Here is a 15,574-nt window from a genome sequence, read left to right on the forward strand (position 1 = left end):
TGTAAAATTGGGATAATACTTATACCTCATAGGGTTGTGGGAGACTCAAATGAGAGTAATACACAAAAATATTTTAACTACTCCTGTTACTACTACCATTAATATTGCTACTAATCCTCCCATTACTCTTCCTCCCACCATTACTGCTGCTGCTACTACTACTATTATATAATACAGGTAGATAGATAGATGGATCACCATCCGAACAGCTGGAGCCCGGCAATGATGAAATTTGCTGACTCTGAAGGGAGGAAGCTCTCCATCGATGCTCTTCTTTAAGCCAAGGTCAGATGAGCCCTTGCAAGGGAGCTAAGGCGGCCGCCTCCGTCCGAGATTGTCGAATTCCGTGTTTTAGCTCTCAGCAGTGGACATCCATAGGGAAAAAGCGAGAATTCTGGGAACCGCATTTGGCTCAGGCAAGGGCTCCGGAAGGAATTCTTCAGGCTGGTCCGGCACCGACGCGACCGCACAGTGGGATGTTGCCAGCAGACACACTGTCTATCTCGGATCATTTTAAAAAGTCCAGGCAGCTTTTCTTCTCAAGGACAAAGTCATAGAAACATGACCCAAAAGGCAGCAGGGCCGGGCCTGAACCCATCGGCCTTCTTAGGGCTCTGGATGCTCCCTGAGGAGGATTCGGTGCTTTGCATATCTTCTGCTTTATGGTACAGGAGTAAATTAGATGAAGTGATTTATCACTGATCTTGTCTGCCATTGGACAGGCTCAGTCTGAGAAATAAGCTTAGAGAGCAGGTGAATCACTGTGTCTTCTATAGATTAGATCACACCGAATATCGAACTTTACAGACTGAATCACACCGAATATCCAACATAAACTGAATCACACTGAATATCGAACTTCATGGACCAGATCACACCAAATATTGAACATACACCAGATCACACCAACTATTGAACTTTATGGACTGCATCACACTGAATATCGAACTTTATGGACTGGATCACACTGAATAGCGAACTACATGAAGGTTTTAATTAGCAAGGGCACAATGCCATTATTTAGGGATGGAGATGATTATGAGCACAATTAGAAAACTGTCTGGAGCCATGAAGAAGAATTAGAAGAGTAACAACTGGGGTTTAGAGTTATGTGAAGCATAATCATTGCTTGGCTTAACTGAGACTAAAATTTGATCACAGCTATCAGTGCTTCACTGGCTGTGCCTGATTCTACTATGAAATTTAAAATTTTCACCAAAATTCAAATCCACTGTCATTTCTTATTGCTTTTGTTTACTTGATCAAACACTCGTTGAGTCACTCACCACATTTACTGAACTCCTACCAAGACCCTTTAGGGAAAATAAAGATAAATAAGACCAAGGAATTACAGAATTTTAGATTTAAAATGGACCCTAGGGACCACCTAGTCTAAACTAAAACTTAAAAGAAATCTCTCCTAGAAAATACCCGAGAGGTGTTCTTCCAGGCTCTGCTTGAAGACATCTCAGGAGGGGTAAGCGATGCTTCTTGTGGATGTGATATTTGTGGACGGTTCTCCTTAGGCAGTTTTCCCCTGCATCAAAAGGTTGCCTCTTTGCAACTGATCATTGATCCCGCCCTTTGGGCCAAACAAATACATTTAATTTCTCTTTCATATGAGAATTTCTGACTTTCAGAAGTTTATAGATTTGCAGCCTTGTTGAATCTCCTTCTCTTTCTCCCTCTACCATTTTGTCTCATTCTCTGTTTCTGTCTCTCTCCTCCCTCTCTGTCTCTATCTCTGTCTCTGTTTGACTCTCTCCTCCCTCTCTGTCTCTATTTGTGTCTGTGTTTGTCGCTCTCCTCCCTGTCTCTATCTCTGTTTCTTTGTTTCTCTTCTCCCTCTGAATCTCCCTCTCCCTCACTCTTTCTGTCTCTGTCTCCCTCTCTCTTTCTTTCTCTGTCTCTGTTTCTTTCTTTGTCTCTATGTCTTTCTCCTGTGTCTCTCTCTGTGTCTGTGTCTGTCTTTTGGAGTGTATGCTTTTGTTCAAGATGCTGGCATCTGGTTCCATATCGCTTGGATGTCAGTCTATTTATACCATGTCCCCATTGGCCGCCATCAAATGAAAGACAACTTTCAAAAAGTCAGTTTAATATTCATCACTTTATTTGGTTCCATTTCAAGAGACTCTGCTTACATCCATTTCTTTGCATACCAGGAAACAAAGTTCAGTTTGACAAGTCAAATAGAATAATCGTCATCAAGTGCAACGTGTTTGTATGTGAGAGAAAGGCGAGTCTATCATCAGAACAATTTATAAAGAGCAATTAGCAAATTAATTACTCAGGACTCCAGTTTAGATAAAGTGGTGGCAAAGCAAAGCAGGGTGTCATTTACCCGTGGATGATTTGAAGAAAAATTAAATGACTCACTTTTTCTTTTTGCCCATGAAAATGGAATTCTGGGAACCTTGTCTAATTCTAGTCAAAGGATATGTGCCCACTGCAGGTTTTGAGGGCCCGGTGATTTCTGAAGCGGGGAACACAAAATGAGTTTCTGGGAAGTCTCTGAAGTGGTTTGCCCCGAATTGTTACAGGAGCACGCCAAACACGTGGACATCTGGTGCAGGACTGAGGTCAAGGCCAGGTTCTTTTCTTAAGGTGACTGAGAGTGGAAAGGGTCCTAGGTCAGCCCAGCTGGAGAGTCTGTGCAATCTAAGACAGCAGCAGCTGCAGCGTGAGGTCGAGAACCACAGTTTCCCCTGCTGTGCTCAATCTCTGAGCAGTTCTGGACACCGCCTTTGGGAAGCTTCCAGCTTGGGGCTGACCGGTGAAGGGGAGGGATGCTCCCCTTGAAGAAGAGGGAGCTCCTTATTTACGGAGGCTGGCTTGGTTTGTGGATTGCTTCGATTCTGCCTTTTTCATTCAGATCATTTCTTGCTTTACGGTGAGGGGGCACGAGAGCTCTTGTCAAGTGTCTGAGGAGCTCACAGCTAGACTCGTCCTTCTTGGTCTTGGTGGACAGAAGTAGGATAAAAAGAGGGAAACTGAGGAGAGACAGGAAATACCCACTCAGCATCAGACAATCATGATGGCCAACCCATACAGCACCTACTATGTGCCAGCATTGTGCTAAGCACTTTACAATCATCTCATCTGCTCTTCCCAGGGATCCCGGGAGGCAGGTGCTGTTGGTATCCCCATTTTACAGATGAGGAAACTGAGGCAAACTGGATGAGTAACTTGCTCAGGGTTGCAGAGTGAGTAAGTGGCTGAGGCCACGTTTGAACTTGGGTCTTCCTGGCTTCAGGTCTGATCGTCTCTTCACTGTCCCAGCTAGCTGGAAGATTGCTCCCAAAGGAAAGGAGAAGGGATCACTCACATAGTGGGCACTTCTCCTGTGCCGGGTGTGCCGAGAAGCCCTGCCCAGACACTGCCCCATTTCACCATGGCAGCAGCCGCTCTGGTGTCGGCAAAAATGAGCTGACAGTTGTCAGGGACACAGGAGAAGAGACGGCCGTGTTTAGGGATGACCATGTGTGAATGGACTTCTCCTTGGAGTCTCTGGAAGCCCCTTAGAAATGGATGCCCGGGATCCACCACCCCACTAGAACATGGGGCAACACTTAGAGAAATCGCACTACCTGTGGATGGACCCCTGCTTACACACACACTCCTGCCCCCGCTCCTGGTCTAAAACGGTCACCGAGGCAACTGCAAATATCTGCGTCGCTCCAGTCGGGGTTTTCGTAGTATTCTTTACCCCCAACAAGATTAATTTCTTGGAAATTTGGCAAAGGTTGGAATGAAAAAGAATCTTTGTTCCCTGCGCTTGGAAGGTGGTGCTGGGTGAGCTGGGCCAGGGGACCGAGCTGGGGCCAATTTAAGAATCAAGGCGATCTGGGTCTGGTGTCCCCCCAGAGAGTGGGGGCGCCGGCTCCTTTGCTGGTGGGCTCTGGTGTTTCTGAGCGACAGCCAGAGGGATCCTGGGGCTCCCATCCACACAATTTAAAATCTCCAAGATGGGAGGTGCCCTTCGCTTCCCTGAGGGTCCAGTCTGCCGCCTGGCAGAGACGTCTCGTTGGACGAGCAGCTCATCCCCAGGAGCAGCCTGGTCACGGGCCCCCCTTAGCTCGAGGGAGAATGCTCCTGAAGACTTATCCCCAGCCCGTCAAAGGGACTTTCTTCAGGACCCGAGCGCCCGGGAGTCGACTTGCTATTTTTAATGTTCATCTTGTGCATTGCCTCACTTTTGCTTTGAGAACAAGCAGTTTGTGCAGAATGCTCCGAGGGAGCGCTCTCTGTGGCCCCATGGGAAGAGGAAAGTGCTCCCAAGGAATGGGCCGCGGTGGCGGGACAGGGAGGGGACACTGGGGGGGGGGGGTTGGTCTGCTTTCTGGACTCCAGAAGGTCAAGAATCAGCAGCCACAATCACAGGGAGAGGCCATGGCTGCTCATTCTCTGCGGGTGAGGGCCTGAAAATCTCCGAGGGCAGAGAAGCTCGGCCCCCGAGTCTTCCCGGAGGACGCCGACATGCAGAGACCGTCCCAGTTAAACGATCTTGTTCTGGACACAGTTGTCCAGCGTGGGGGACTCCAGCTCCGACTTGCCGCTGGCTCCTCCGTTGGCACCGGCTTGCTCCGCCTTCTCCCCGGGCAGGTTCTCCTTGTTCCTTTTGGCGAACGCTTGGCTGATTTCCGCGTAAGTCTTGTTTTTGGTCTCGGGAAGGACAAAATAGAAGTAGGTGGCTCCCAGCAAGCAGATTGCAGCAAAGACCAGGAAGCAGTAGGTCCTCAAGCCTTCCTGCAGGCAGACAGAAAGGAAAGCCGCATTGAGAAAAGCACAAGAGATCACCGGGGTTTGGGCTTTGGGAGCGGGCAGAGGTCAGCAGCGGGACTAACATCGGTCCCAACCACGGCCTGCTTCTGCCCTGCTCCGGAAGCACTTCTCCTGCTGACCACTACAGGCTAAACAAGGTGTCGAAGAGAAACCTGGAGTTTCCACGACTTCTCTTTCTTATCTCAGTTCCTGAGGACAGAACGCGCCAAGCAGAAGCTGTCCGGGATGCGCCCTTGTGACAGTTACTGAGCACCTCCTAGGAACGGGATGCGGCACATCTCCGAGTAAAAAGGAGCCCTGATCTGGGAGGTTCCCGTCCACAAAGAGAATTCGGCACAAATCAGCGTAAAGGGGAAACAGCAGGTGAGAAGGGACGGGCAGGGCAGAGATCCGGCGTGTTCCCGGGAAGCTTGGGCAGGGAGAGAAGGAGCTCAGTTACATGCAAGGGCCTGTTCCAGGTGCGCTGGGGATGGGAAAGGAACTCGGACGCCGCCCCTCGCCCCCAGAAGTGTACAGCGTGCTGCGGGGAACGCACTGATTCATTCAACAACATTTAGTGACTGACGCTTCCATGGAAAACAGTGTTCATGGCGACCAATCATCAACAAATGCTTATTAAGTGATTATTCCAACCTCACACTGGGATAAATCCTGGAAATGCACAGAAAAAAAAAATCACAATGGTCCCTGTCCTAGAGTAACTTGCATTCTAAGCAGGGAGATCTCCCGGACACGCAGACAGGGAGCCCTGGACGGGGGCGATAGAGCTGGGAGGCCCGGGAGAGGCCCTCCTGCCTAAGGGCCGCTCGAGCCCAGTCTGGAGGTCTGAGGGCCCGGAGCTGAGGCAAGCAGCCGGGAGCTGGACCATGGTGAGCAGCGGCAAGTCTCCGAGAGCCTTCGCCGGAGCTGGAAGGTGCCTGGGGCCTCCGAGTCCATTTTACAGATGAGGAAATGGAGGCGCTGAGAATGTAAGTGACTCGCTGCAAGTCCCACCAACTCCGCCCCAGCCCGGCCGCTTTTGGCAAACTCTAATTAGTGACCAATGCTCTTTGAGTAATGGAAGCTGGGCCCCTCTTTTATGGGCAAGTTATTCCTTTAGGAGCTTAATAAAAGTTGGGGGTTTTAATTCCATTTTCACTTGCTGCCCCTAAAGTCCTTCCTTAGCTGCAGAAACCTAATCTAATTTCTCTTTACATCCACACCTGTACAAGGCAGGAAAGTACAGCCACCATTGCCACCGCCATCAACAACCACAACTGCTGCTCAGTCCTTTCACTTGTGACCAGCCCCCTGGGATCCACTTGCAGGTTTTCCTGGTAGAGATACTGGGCTGGCTGGCCATTCCCTTCTCCAGCTCACTTTACAGATGTAGGGTAAAGTAAAGTACCTCCCAGGGTCACACAGCTAGTGAGTGTCTGAGGCTGGATTTGAACTCAGGTTTTCCTGATTCCAAGCCTGGCACTCTGTGCACTGTACCACCCAACTTTCACCACTAACCATCAGCATTTACATGACGCTTTAAACACTTTACCTAGGTAAAAATAGACAGGAAAACTGGGGTTCAAGTCACACCTCTGACTTATATTCGATTTGAGACTATAGGTAAGTCACTCAGTGCTGGAGGAAGCTTTCGTCCAAGTCTGTCTCTGTCTATCTCTGTTTCGGACTCTTTGTCTCTGTCTCTATTTCTGTCTCTGACTCTTTTGTCTCTGTCTCTTGTCTTTGTCTCTATCTCTGTCTCTAACTCTGTCTCTGTCTCTTGTCTTTGTCTCTATCTCTGTCTCTCTGTCTCTGACTCTTTGTCTCTATCTCTGTCTCTGTCTCTTTTTATATAAAATTTTGAATTTTAAATTATATTCCTCCTTCCTTTTTTTTCCCCCTCCCTAAGATGGCAAGCAATCAGACTTAGGTTACATATGTGCAACTCTATACAACATTTCCATATTAGTCATTTGGCATAAGAATCCACTAAAGGAGGGGGAAGAAAGTAGAAAATAACGCACTTCAGTCTATATTCAAACAATATGAGTGCTTTCTCTAGAGGGAGAGAGGATGTTTCATCGTAAGGTGCTTACTATTGTCTCAGTTCATTGCATTGCTAAAATGGCTCAGTCATTCCCAGTGGCCGAGTCATTCCCAGTGCCCGAGTCATTCCCAGTGGCCGAGTCATTCCCAGTGGCCGAGTCATTCCCAGTGCCTGAGTCGTTCCCAGTGGCCGAGTCATTCCCAGTGCCCGAGTCATTCCCAGTGGCCGAGTCATTCCCAGTGGCCGAGTCGTTCCCAGTGGCCGAGTCGTTCCCAGTGGCCGAGTCGTTCCCAGTGCCCGAGTCGTTCCCAGTGCCCGAGTCATTCCCAGTGCCCGAGTCGTTCCCAGTGCCTGAGTCATTCCCAGTGGCCGAGTCATTCCCAGTGGCCGAGTCGTTCCCAGTGCCTGAGTCGTTCCCAGTGGCCGAGTCATTCCCAGTGGCCGAGTCATTCCCAGTGGCCGAGTCGTTCCCAGTGGCCGAGTCGTTCCCAGTGCCCGAGTCGTTCCCAGTGCCCGAGTCATTCCCAGTGCCCGAGTCATTCCCAGTGCCCGAGTCATTCCCAGTGCCTGAATCGTTCCCAGTGGCCGAGTCATTCCCAGTGGCCGAGTCATTCCCAGTGGCCGAGTCAGTCCCAGTGCCTGAGTCGTTCCCAGTGCCTGAGTCATTCCCAGTGCCTGAGTCGTTCCCAGTGGCCGAGTCGTTCCCAGTGCCTGAGTCATTCCCAGTAGCCGAGTCATTCCCAGTGCCTGAGTCCAATGGCCGAGTCATTCCCAATTCTTCATCATATAATGCTGCTGTTACTGTGGACAATGTTGTCCTGTCTCTGCTCACTTCACTCTATCAGAAATCTTTCCAGGTTTTTCTGAAATCATCCTGCTTGTCATTTCTTGTAGCCCAATCACCTTCCACTGCAATCATGTATCACAGCTTGTTTAGCCGCTCCCCAACGGAAGGGATCTCTTCAACTTCTTAGTCACCAGAAAAAAGAGCCGCTATAAATGTTTGTGTACAAATAGGTCCTTTCTCCCTTTTTCATTGTCTTTGGGGTACAGACCTAGCAGGGGTGCTTTTGGATCAAAGGGTATAACCCTTTGGTTAAAACTGATTAGTTTTAGAGCCCTTTGGGCGTAGTTCCAAATTACTCTCCAGAATGGTTGGATCAGTTCACAACTCCACCAACAATATATTGGTGTTCTAAATTTAGTGGAATGTTATTGTGCTACAAGAAATGACAAATGACAGCTATTCTCAGCAATACAATTTAGTTGTTTTCTCATTATTTTCATTTTCTTTAATGAAATTATCACTTGTTTCTATGATTGGTTCTTTAACCCACTTTTTAAAAAGATTTGATTATATAATTTCCAATTAATTCTCAATCTCTCTTTCCATTATTGAATGGGATTTTTATTGCATTATGATCTAAGAAGGATGCATTTACTATTTCTGCTTCTCTTTATTTGGTCGTGAAGTTTTTTAGGTCTCCAAAGATGGTAAGATTCTTGCTGTTTTATCCACTGTGCCACCTAGCTGCCCTGTTCTTTTTGCCTGGGACATTCAGGGAAGGCAGGGATCATGGCTACCTCAAACTTTGTAGCTCTTCTGCCCCCCAGCATGTGGTAGAACTTCCAAGCGGACTCGACACAAAGGTTGTTGCTTGGGTGACGGCAAAGGCAAAACTCAACTTCCCTAAAGGGTTTTAGGTATGGATCTGTCTGGCGGGGAACGGGAGGAGAAGAAAGGACATTCTGAGCCCCTTTAGGATTGATTCCGTGCGACAAGTCTGAGGCGGAGTCGACAAAGCAGGAGCCAGAAGATGTCCCAGCCAGTCTCGGAAACCCCTGAGCTCCAGGCCCCCTTGCTGACGGAAGTAGTCGCCTTTCCCAGTGTCCTTTTACAAACCCACACGAATGCTACCAGAGGCCCTCTCATTCCTCTAAAAATATCTGGGACTTATTAGAAATAATCATGAATTTTTCCTCCCGACACAGGAAAAACGATTTCTTTTTAAATCCTATAGAAATTCCCAACAGGGCTAAAATGTGGCTTCAGTTTTGGCAAAGGGTCCTTCTTGGGAAAAGCCATGGCTTTTACTGTGAATGAGAAGGCTTAATTAAATCACCAGAAGCGTCCCTCTTGTTTTATTTAGTGACAAGAAACTTCATAGTCACTTTCTGGCCCAAGAACAGTCACTACAGAGCCTCACGGTTCTGAAAGTGGCTTTTTCCCCATCTGCTCTCCAGGATCTTGTGCTCCCTTACAGACCCTGGATCAGATTGAGAACTGAAAAGGACGGTGGCAGTGACTGTTTGGGCCTCCTTACTTTAAGGATGGCGAAGCATCAAGAGGTCGTGGCGCTCTAGCCCCCAGCTGCCCTGACATTTGTCGTCTTCACTCGTCAGCGCGCAAACTCGCCCACGTCTCCCCGACTCTCAGCCGGCGTCGGCCCCAGTAGGGGCTTACTACGTGCTTGGGCCACGTGCTGACACCTGCACAATCCAGAGCTTTCTTATCCGGGGCTGCTGAAAGTTTCTAAGCTCTGGTGACTTTAAAATGCACAAAGACTTTCCCCTGCGATTCTATTGGTGAAATAGGATCTTTACTAGCTTCAGGATGAACCCGTTTGGATAAAATCGGGGCCGAACATGTGCAAGTGGTTATGGAGCTTGGACAAAGGGCGCAAAATCATTTCCGCGCAATCCCTCACCCTCATTTCCTCTCGGGGACTGGACCAGCCTTCAGAAAGACCAGCATTTAAGTCAGTGATCCGCCTTGGCAGCAGAAAGCTCCGCGGGGTCCCTCGCTGTAGTTGCTGGCTGTCCCTCCTGGCTGGGACAGACTCTGTCCTTGCGAGTCTCCTCTCGCCAGCTGGAGGTCAGAGCCCTGACACGTCCGCTCCATCGCTCTCCCATAACCCCCGGATCACGCCTGGGTCCTCACACAGCCGGGGGCAGATGCCGAGGAGCTGACCGGGGACGCTGGTTCTCTGCAGACAGAGCGCTGGCAGGCTGACGCCTATCTCCTCGGACAGCTGGGGCCCGAGGGATCAACAACAAGGAGATGTTTGTGGAGCTCCCCCGGCTGGGGTCCGGGCTGCTTGGCGTCCAGATGCAGGCAGTGTCTGTCCGTGGCGCGGGGAACAGCAATTTACACTTGGGATTGATGGGATATTTTCCACCCCTTACTTAATCATCAAGGTCACTTTGTGAGGGAGGCAGCAGAAAGCTCATTATCCCCATTCTACAGATGATGACACTGGGTCTGGAAGGGAGGGGGCTAAGATAACTAATCGGGGTCCCACCATCGCTTTTCTCAGAGGCTGCTGGGCAGAGAGCGCTCACGTGACCGCCGCTTGCTCATCTCACTTGTTTGTGGCTCTCAGTGACCCCTCCTTTTCCATCTCATACCGAGAGTCAGGTCTCCTTGGCCCCAAGGTCAGTGCCCGACGAGCCAGCAATCCCTCTCATATACTCAGACGCCAAATAATTATATAGTGAGGTTCTTGGGAACAAACCTGATGTCCATAAGAATAATCACAGAAGGAAAGCACTCACAGACCATATAGATAAACCCTCTCGACAATATTCCCAACTAATGGTTATCCTGAATGAAGCCCCTTAACATGGGGACCATGGTCTCGAGACAACCGGCTCTTCCCCTTTTGGGGCAGTCCTGTCACAACTTTTTTCCTTCCATCAGGCGGACATTTCCTGCAATGTCCACCCATTGCCCTGTGGCCCCAAGCGCAAATCTAGTCCTTTTTTCTTTTTCTTTCTTTTTTAACACGGAGACCCTTCGCGTTCTTGAAGGAGCCTCTCCCATAGCCTTCCCTAGATGTCTTCCCATAGCCTTCTCTAGATGATGATGTCAGTTGCCCCCCTGTCCCCGCCCCACAACCACCTTTGTGGCCCATGGCTCATAGAGAAAAATAGCTTAGGACTCTTGTCCATGCATTAACACATCCTAGTCCTTGAACATCCTTTTACCTCGTTTATTATTAGTGGGATATCTCAGGGGATACTTCATGGGACATTGTCTTTTTGATTCTTACCTAAATATCTATTTCCAGTTTTGAGTTTATAAAGATAAGTTGAAGGTTGCTGGGTGGCTCAGTGGATAGAGTAGCCAGTCTGAAGCCAGGAAAACCTGAGTTCAAATCCAGCCTCAGACACTTGCTATCTGTGTGACCCCAGGCAGGTCTCTTCACCCTGCTTGCCTGTTTCCTCATCTGCAAAAAACTTGTTTCCTGGGATTGTGGTGAGAAGTGAACGAGATTATATTAGTAAAGGAGCGACATCAATGGTAGCTGTTGTTATTATTAAATCTCAGGGGCAGGAATCGCACCCGGAGTCCTCCTGCCTCCGTCCTCTGCGCCCCAAGGTCACGTGCCCACTCGGCCAGGTTTGGTGATTCTGCACGTGCCCAGAGTAGCGACAAAGAAACTCGTCAGAGAATTCAGCTGAGAAAGCAGCTTTATGGAAACCATCAGAATGGTGGGACGCCAGCTGCTTGGTGGCTTCATCTTGATTCTTTTGGCAAAATTATCCAAATAACGGCATGGAATCTCCATTTTGTTTGATGGGACTTGAGCCAATCGTTTGCAATTTTAAAAGGCGCACCCCCAATATTTTGTTAAATCCAAGGAGAATGTTGCCATTCAAGCAGAGTGTGTCCTACGCTCTGAGCTAGCCAAGGGGATGCGAGCTTGAGCTGGAGAAGCGCCCGTGCTGACCAGATGTTCGCAGGAGGGGCAGCTGGCCAACGGGAAATTGTCGGCTTCCTCTGGGATCTCGGTATGGGGCAAAGAACGGGGGACAGAGCACGGCGGAGCGTTCAGGCGGGCTTCCTGAGGAAGGCACTTGCTTAGAGTTTGTTCCTATGCTTTTGGAAGCTGTCTGTCCAAATGATTATGTCCTCCCTGGTAGCTCCAGCTCTGGGCTCCCGCTTCTGACGAGGACGCCGACATCCACAGCTGGATGGGCCCTTTGCACAAAAACACCTATCGCCGGCCTGAGGCTGGTAGCGTGCCATAGTGCACAGTGCGCTCATCCCCCCGAGTTCAAATCCAGCCTCAGACATTTATTACTAGCTGTGTGACTCTGTGCAAGTCACCCAATTCTGTTTGCCTCAGTTTCCTCACCTGTAAAATGAGCTGAAGAAGGAAACTGCATACCAGTCCAGTTATTTTTGCCAAGAAAACCCCAAATGGGGCACAAAGGGTCAGACACGACTGAAAAATAACTGAACAATAACCACAAAAACCACATTTCTATAGCCCAACTGACTGTTTTTTCCTCACCCTGTGAGGCGAGTTGTATAACCATTAACATCTCCAGTCATAGGTGAGAAAAAAGAGATTTGGAGAAGCTTTTGCTCCCCCTGGAGCCAGCTCCCTTCCTATTAATTCCTGTTGCCATCCTTCAAGGCTGAGTTTGGGGGACTCCTCCATGAAGCCTCCTCTGACCATCCCCTCATCGCCATCCTCTGTGACTCAGAGTGATGCAGTCTCTCAAAAGGGATAATTTCCCCCTAAACATTCCTTCTTATTTGTAACCCTTTGTAACCCTCCTGTTCACATGCAGTGTCGTAAACGGAGATAGATTAATTTTGTTTTCTCTTCTTGACCAAACTATAAACTTCTCTAGGAGAAGGACTGAGTTTTATACTTGCCTGTAGTTCACTAAGGCCTAAAACAAAGCTCTGCACATAGTAGGTGCTCATCAATGTTTGCTGAATAAATCAATGAGTGAATTCTGTCTCCTGTTCTCTTTCCCGTGTGTGCTTCCGCTAGAGACTGGAAGCTCCACGAGGGCAGGGACTATCCATGAAACTGCTTTCCGTCATTGAAATTCCCTAAACGCCTCGCCCAAGACTTAGCTTGGAGTAGGAACGAAATAAATGCTTCATTACATTCTCAACAAACACTTCTCACGCTTGGACAGTCTGTAGAGCACTGGAAGAAGCCCTAACTTTGAGGTAGTCTCTGCCCTGCTGGAACACGGAAGCTTGAGTGGGGGAATGCAGCAAAGGAAGCCCCCCTGGATACACAGGGGAAGCTGATGAGGGAGATGCAAAGGGCTCGCTGCCATTCTGTTGATTGATCACCACCCCAGCCCCAGAAATTGCATTCAGAATGAGGAATTAGCTTGAGGAGCATCTCAGTCTAAATGTTAAATCATTCCTGCTGCTGGTATTCAATGGCTCGTACATTCTGGATGTCAGCAAGGTCGGGAGCGTGGCTCGGAGGAGTGGGCGCCGGGCTGGGCGGCTTAATAAGCCTGTCAGAAGGGCCGTGGTGGAAACTGCAGGCCTGACATCTTCCCATCTCTGCAGAGGGGGGAGGCCGCAGGAAAAGGTCACGCCGCAAGCAGGCCCTTTGGGGATCACAGCTTACCTTAACTAGAGACGCTGAATCACACAGAACAGTCTTCTCGTTTCTAAAGATAGTCCTGGCTGAGCTGACTCTCCAACGGTAACTGTCTCCGAGAAGGTAATTAATGAGACTTGCATTCATTTTCTTGGGATTTGGCTTTGGCGTGTAACATTTTACAAAATGTCAAGATGCAGCCGCCGCCCCCGTCTTCCGAAAAAAGCTCCAGCCCTGTCCTTCCCGGTCTTGGTCAAGGCTGCTGATGGAGCTGCCCCCTGTGACGTGGTGGTCACGGAAGCGGCCTTCAGAGGCCAGGACGAGAAGGCTCACACTTCTGGGGCCTTTCCCCCGGGCACGCCGTACTGAGAGCACCGGTTCTGGTTCTGGGCAACCCGTTTTAGGAAGGACGCAAGAGGATGAGGATGGTGGATGGGCTGCAGGGACTGGGGATGTTCAGCCTGGAGATAGTCTCTCTACGAGAGGGAATGGATTTGCTCTGCTTAATCTCAGAGGGCAAAACCGGGAGCAGTGGATGGAGACGAAGGGAGGCAGGCAGGAGTCCTCCCGATATAAGGAAACCGTGACAATTTCCCAACAGTCAGTGAAGCACAGAACAGGCTGCTCTGAGAAGCATTGGGTTTCAAGGCAAGGCAAGAAGCAGTTATGGAGGGCTCACTGTTTCCTGGGCGTTGTACTAAGGACTGGAGCTGCGGGGAGGAAAAATGGTCCCTCTTCCCCTTCCGTGGGGGGGACGGCACACTCATGGCCGTGCTTTGTGTGAAACACGCAGGCACACTGAGCACTGTCTCAGGGGGAAGACTCCAGTGGTGGTGGCTGGGGCGGGGGGAAGAGGAAAGGCTGCAGGTGGGACCTGAGGAGGCAGAGGTAAAGCGGAAAGGCAGGGAGCCGGCTGCCAGGAGCAGCCAGAACACCAGCCTTGCTGGATCCTAGAGGGCTTAGACAAGAAAAGTGGGAAGGCTGTGAGGCCTTTAGCAGCCAAACAAAGGCTTTAACTGTGATCCTGGAGGCTTTCAGGGGCCCCTTTCCTGGAGCTTTTAAGCCGGCTCTCGGGCTGTGACAGACTAGCACCGCCATGGCCCTGGACAGCTCCCTGAGGGTAGGTCCCAGCATTCCTTCTTGCTAGACTCTGCAAGAACTGCTTTTCTGAGGGTCTCGTGGTATCTGGGAAAGGACTTGGGCTTGATGTTGCAGCTCTGCTACTCCCCAGCCTGATGACTGCGCAGAGAGGTCATTACATCCCGGCTCTCCCAACTGCCCAATGGGATGATATCCACAGTAAGCGTCATTCAGGGTTGTCAGGAGAATAAAGTGAGAGAAGGAGTTCAAAATGGGGCTTGGGAGCATTGACTGCTCTGTAAATCTCAGTGAATACGTGGGGGGCCGGTGCGACTGAGCAAGGAGCCCTAGTCTCAGACTCTGAAGACGTGGCTCCTGTCAGTAGCTGTGGGGGCCTTGGGTGAGGTGCTTTCCATTTTAATGTCTTCATTTTAAACATGGAAGAAATCAGAAGAGAACTTGAATCAGTCTGACTGAAAGTCAAATGAAATAATGGACTCTTAAGGCATCAAGCAAACTTAAAAATGCAATAGACCGTCCCCAGCACTTAGCGTCCAGCCCACAGAAAGTGCTCCGTAAATGTGTGTGGGCTATCGACTGCCATTCAGGGGACAGAAGAAATCCCACTTGGCTCTCAAGTGTAGAAATAATGGAGGCTGGTTACAAGAGGCACGGTGGGAAAGACTAAGTTACCTTAGAGGCCGGTTACATGAGACAGGATTGGAAAGATTGAATGGTATTAGACTGAGGAGGGCCCAGGCCAGAGTAGCTCCCCTGTCTAGCTTTCAGGGTCATCACAAAGATGAATGAGACTACTGAGAATGCTAAATAAAATGTCTGCTATTAGAATAATTACTACCCAGTTACTTTGAAAACTGCAACGTAGATTTGCTTTGCAAATGACATTAATCACAACCTTTCCCACACACGTCTGGGAACATTATGACAAGTTATGGCAAATCAGACTCTGGGGTTGCTGGGTAGGGTTGGGGCTGACAATTATGCTCGTGTCTTAGGAATGGATCAGGGTCCCCAGCTCATTCAAGCACGGAGGCGTCCCAGACCGGCAATTCCCTGAAGAGACGTCCCCTGCGGAGACTCGTATTTTCTTATTCCTGGCAAGAACCGCTGCCGGACAGTAGAGGAATCTGTGGGAATGACTGAGCCCAGGAGCCAGGAAATGCAGTCTAAAGTATACATCCCTGACAATCTCTGCTATGGATACCTTAAAAATAGCTCTCAGAGCCCTCTTTATTTTTATATTTTTAAATCTAGTCAGCCATTCCTCATGGGGAGCTCTCCTTTACGCTGTGTCCCA

At 49.6% G+C, this 15,574-nt stretch overlaps 1 protein-coding gene across 5 annotated transcripts in view; it reads right to left on the reverse strand.

Annotated features, from left to right (window-relative positions):
- The window catches only part of SLC2A9 (solute carrier family 2 member 9), a 211,218-nt gene that overhangs the window by 32,180 nt on the left and 163,464 nt on the right, over positions 1 to 15,574 (reverse strand). For 3 of the 5 annotated variants that reach the window (XM_051966634.1, XM_051966633.1, XM_051966632.1), the window contains one exon: positions 2,089 to 4,746. The exons of the other annotated variants lie outside the window; for them this stretch is intronic. In XM_051966634.1, the coding sequence (XP_051822594.1) occupies positions 4,495 to 4,746 (252 nt within the window). In that variant the 3' untranslated portion in view covers positions 2,089 to 4,494. Of the gene's footprint in view, positions 1 to 2,088; positions 4,747 to 15,574 lie in introns of those variants that run through there. 5 annotated transcript variants of the gene reach the window in all.

The sequence above is a fragment of the Antechinus flavipes genome, chromosome 6 (genome assembly GCF_016432865.1).
Source record: "Antechinus flavipes isolate AdamAnt ecotype Samford, QLD, Australia chromosome 6, AdamAnt_v2, whole genome shotgun sequence".
Taxonomy (NCBI): Eukaryota; Metazoa; Chordata; class Mammalia; order Dasyuromorphia; family Dasyuridae; genus Antechinus; species Antechinus flavipes.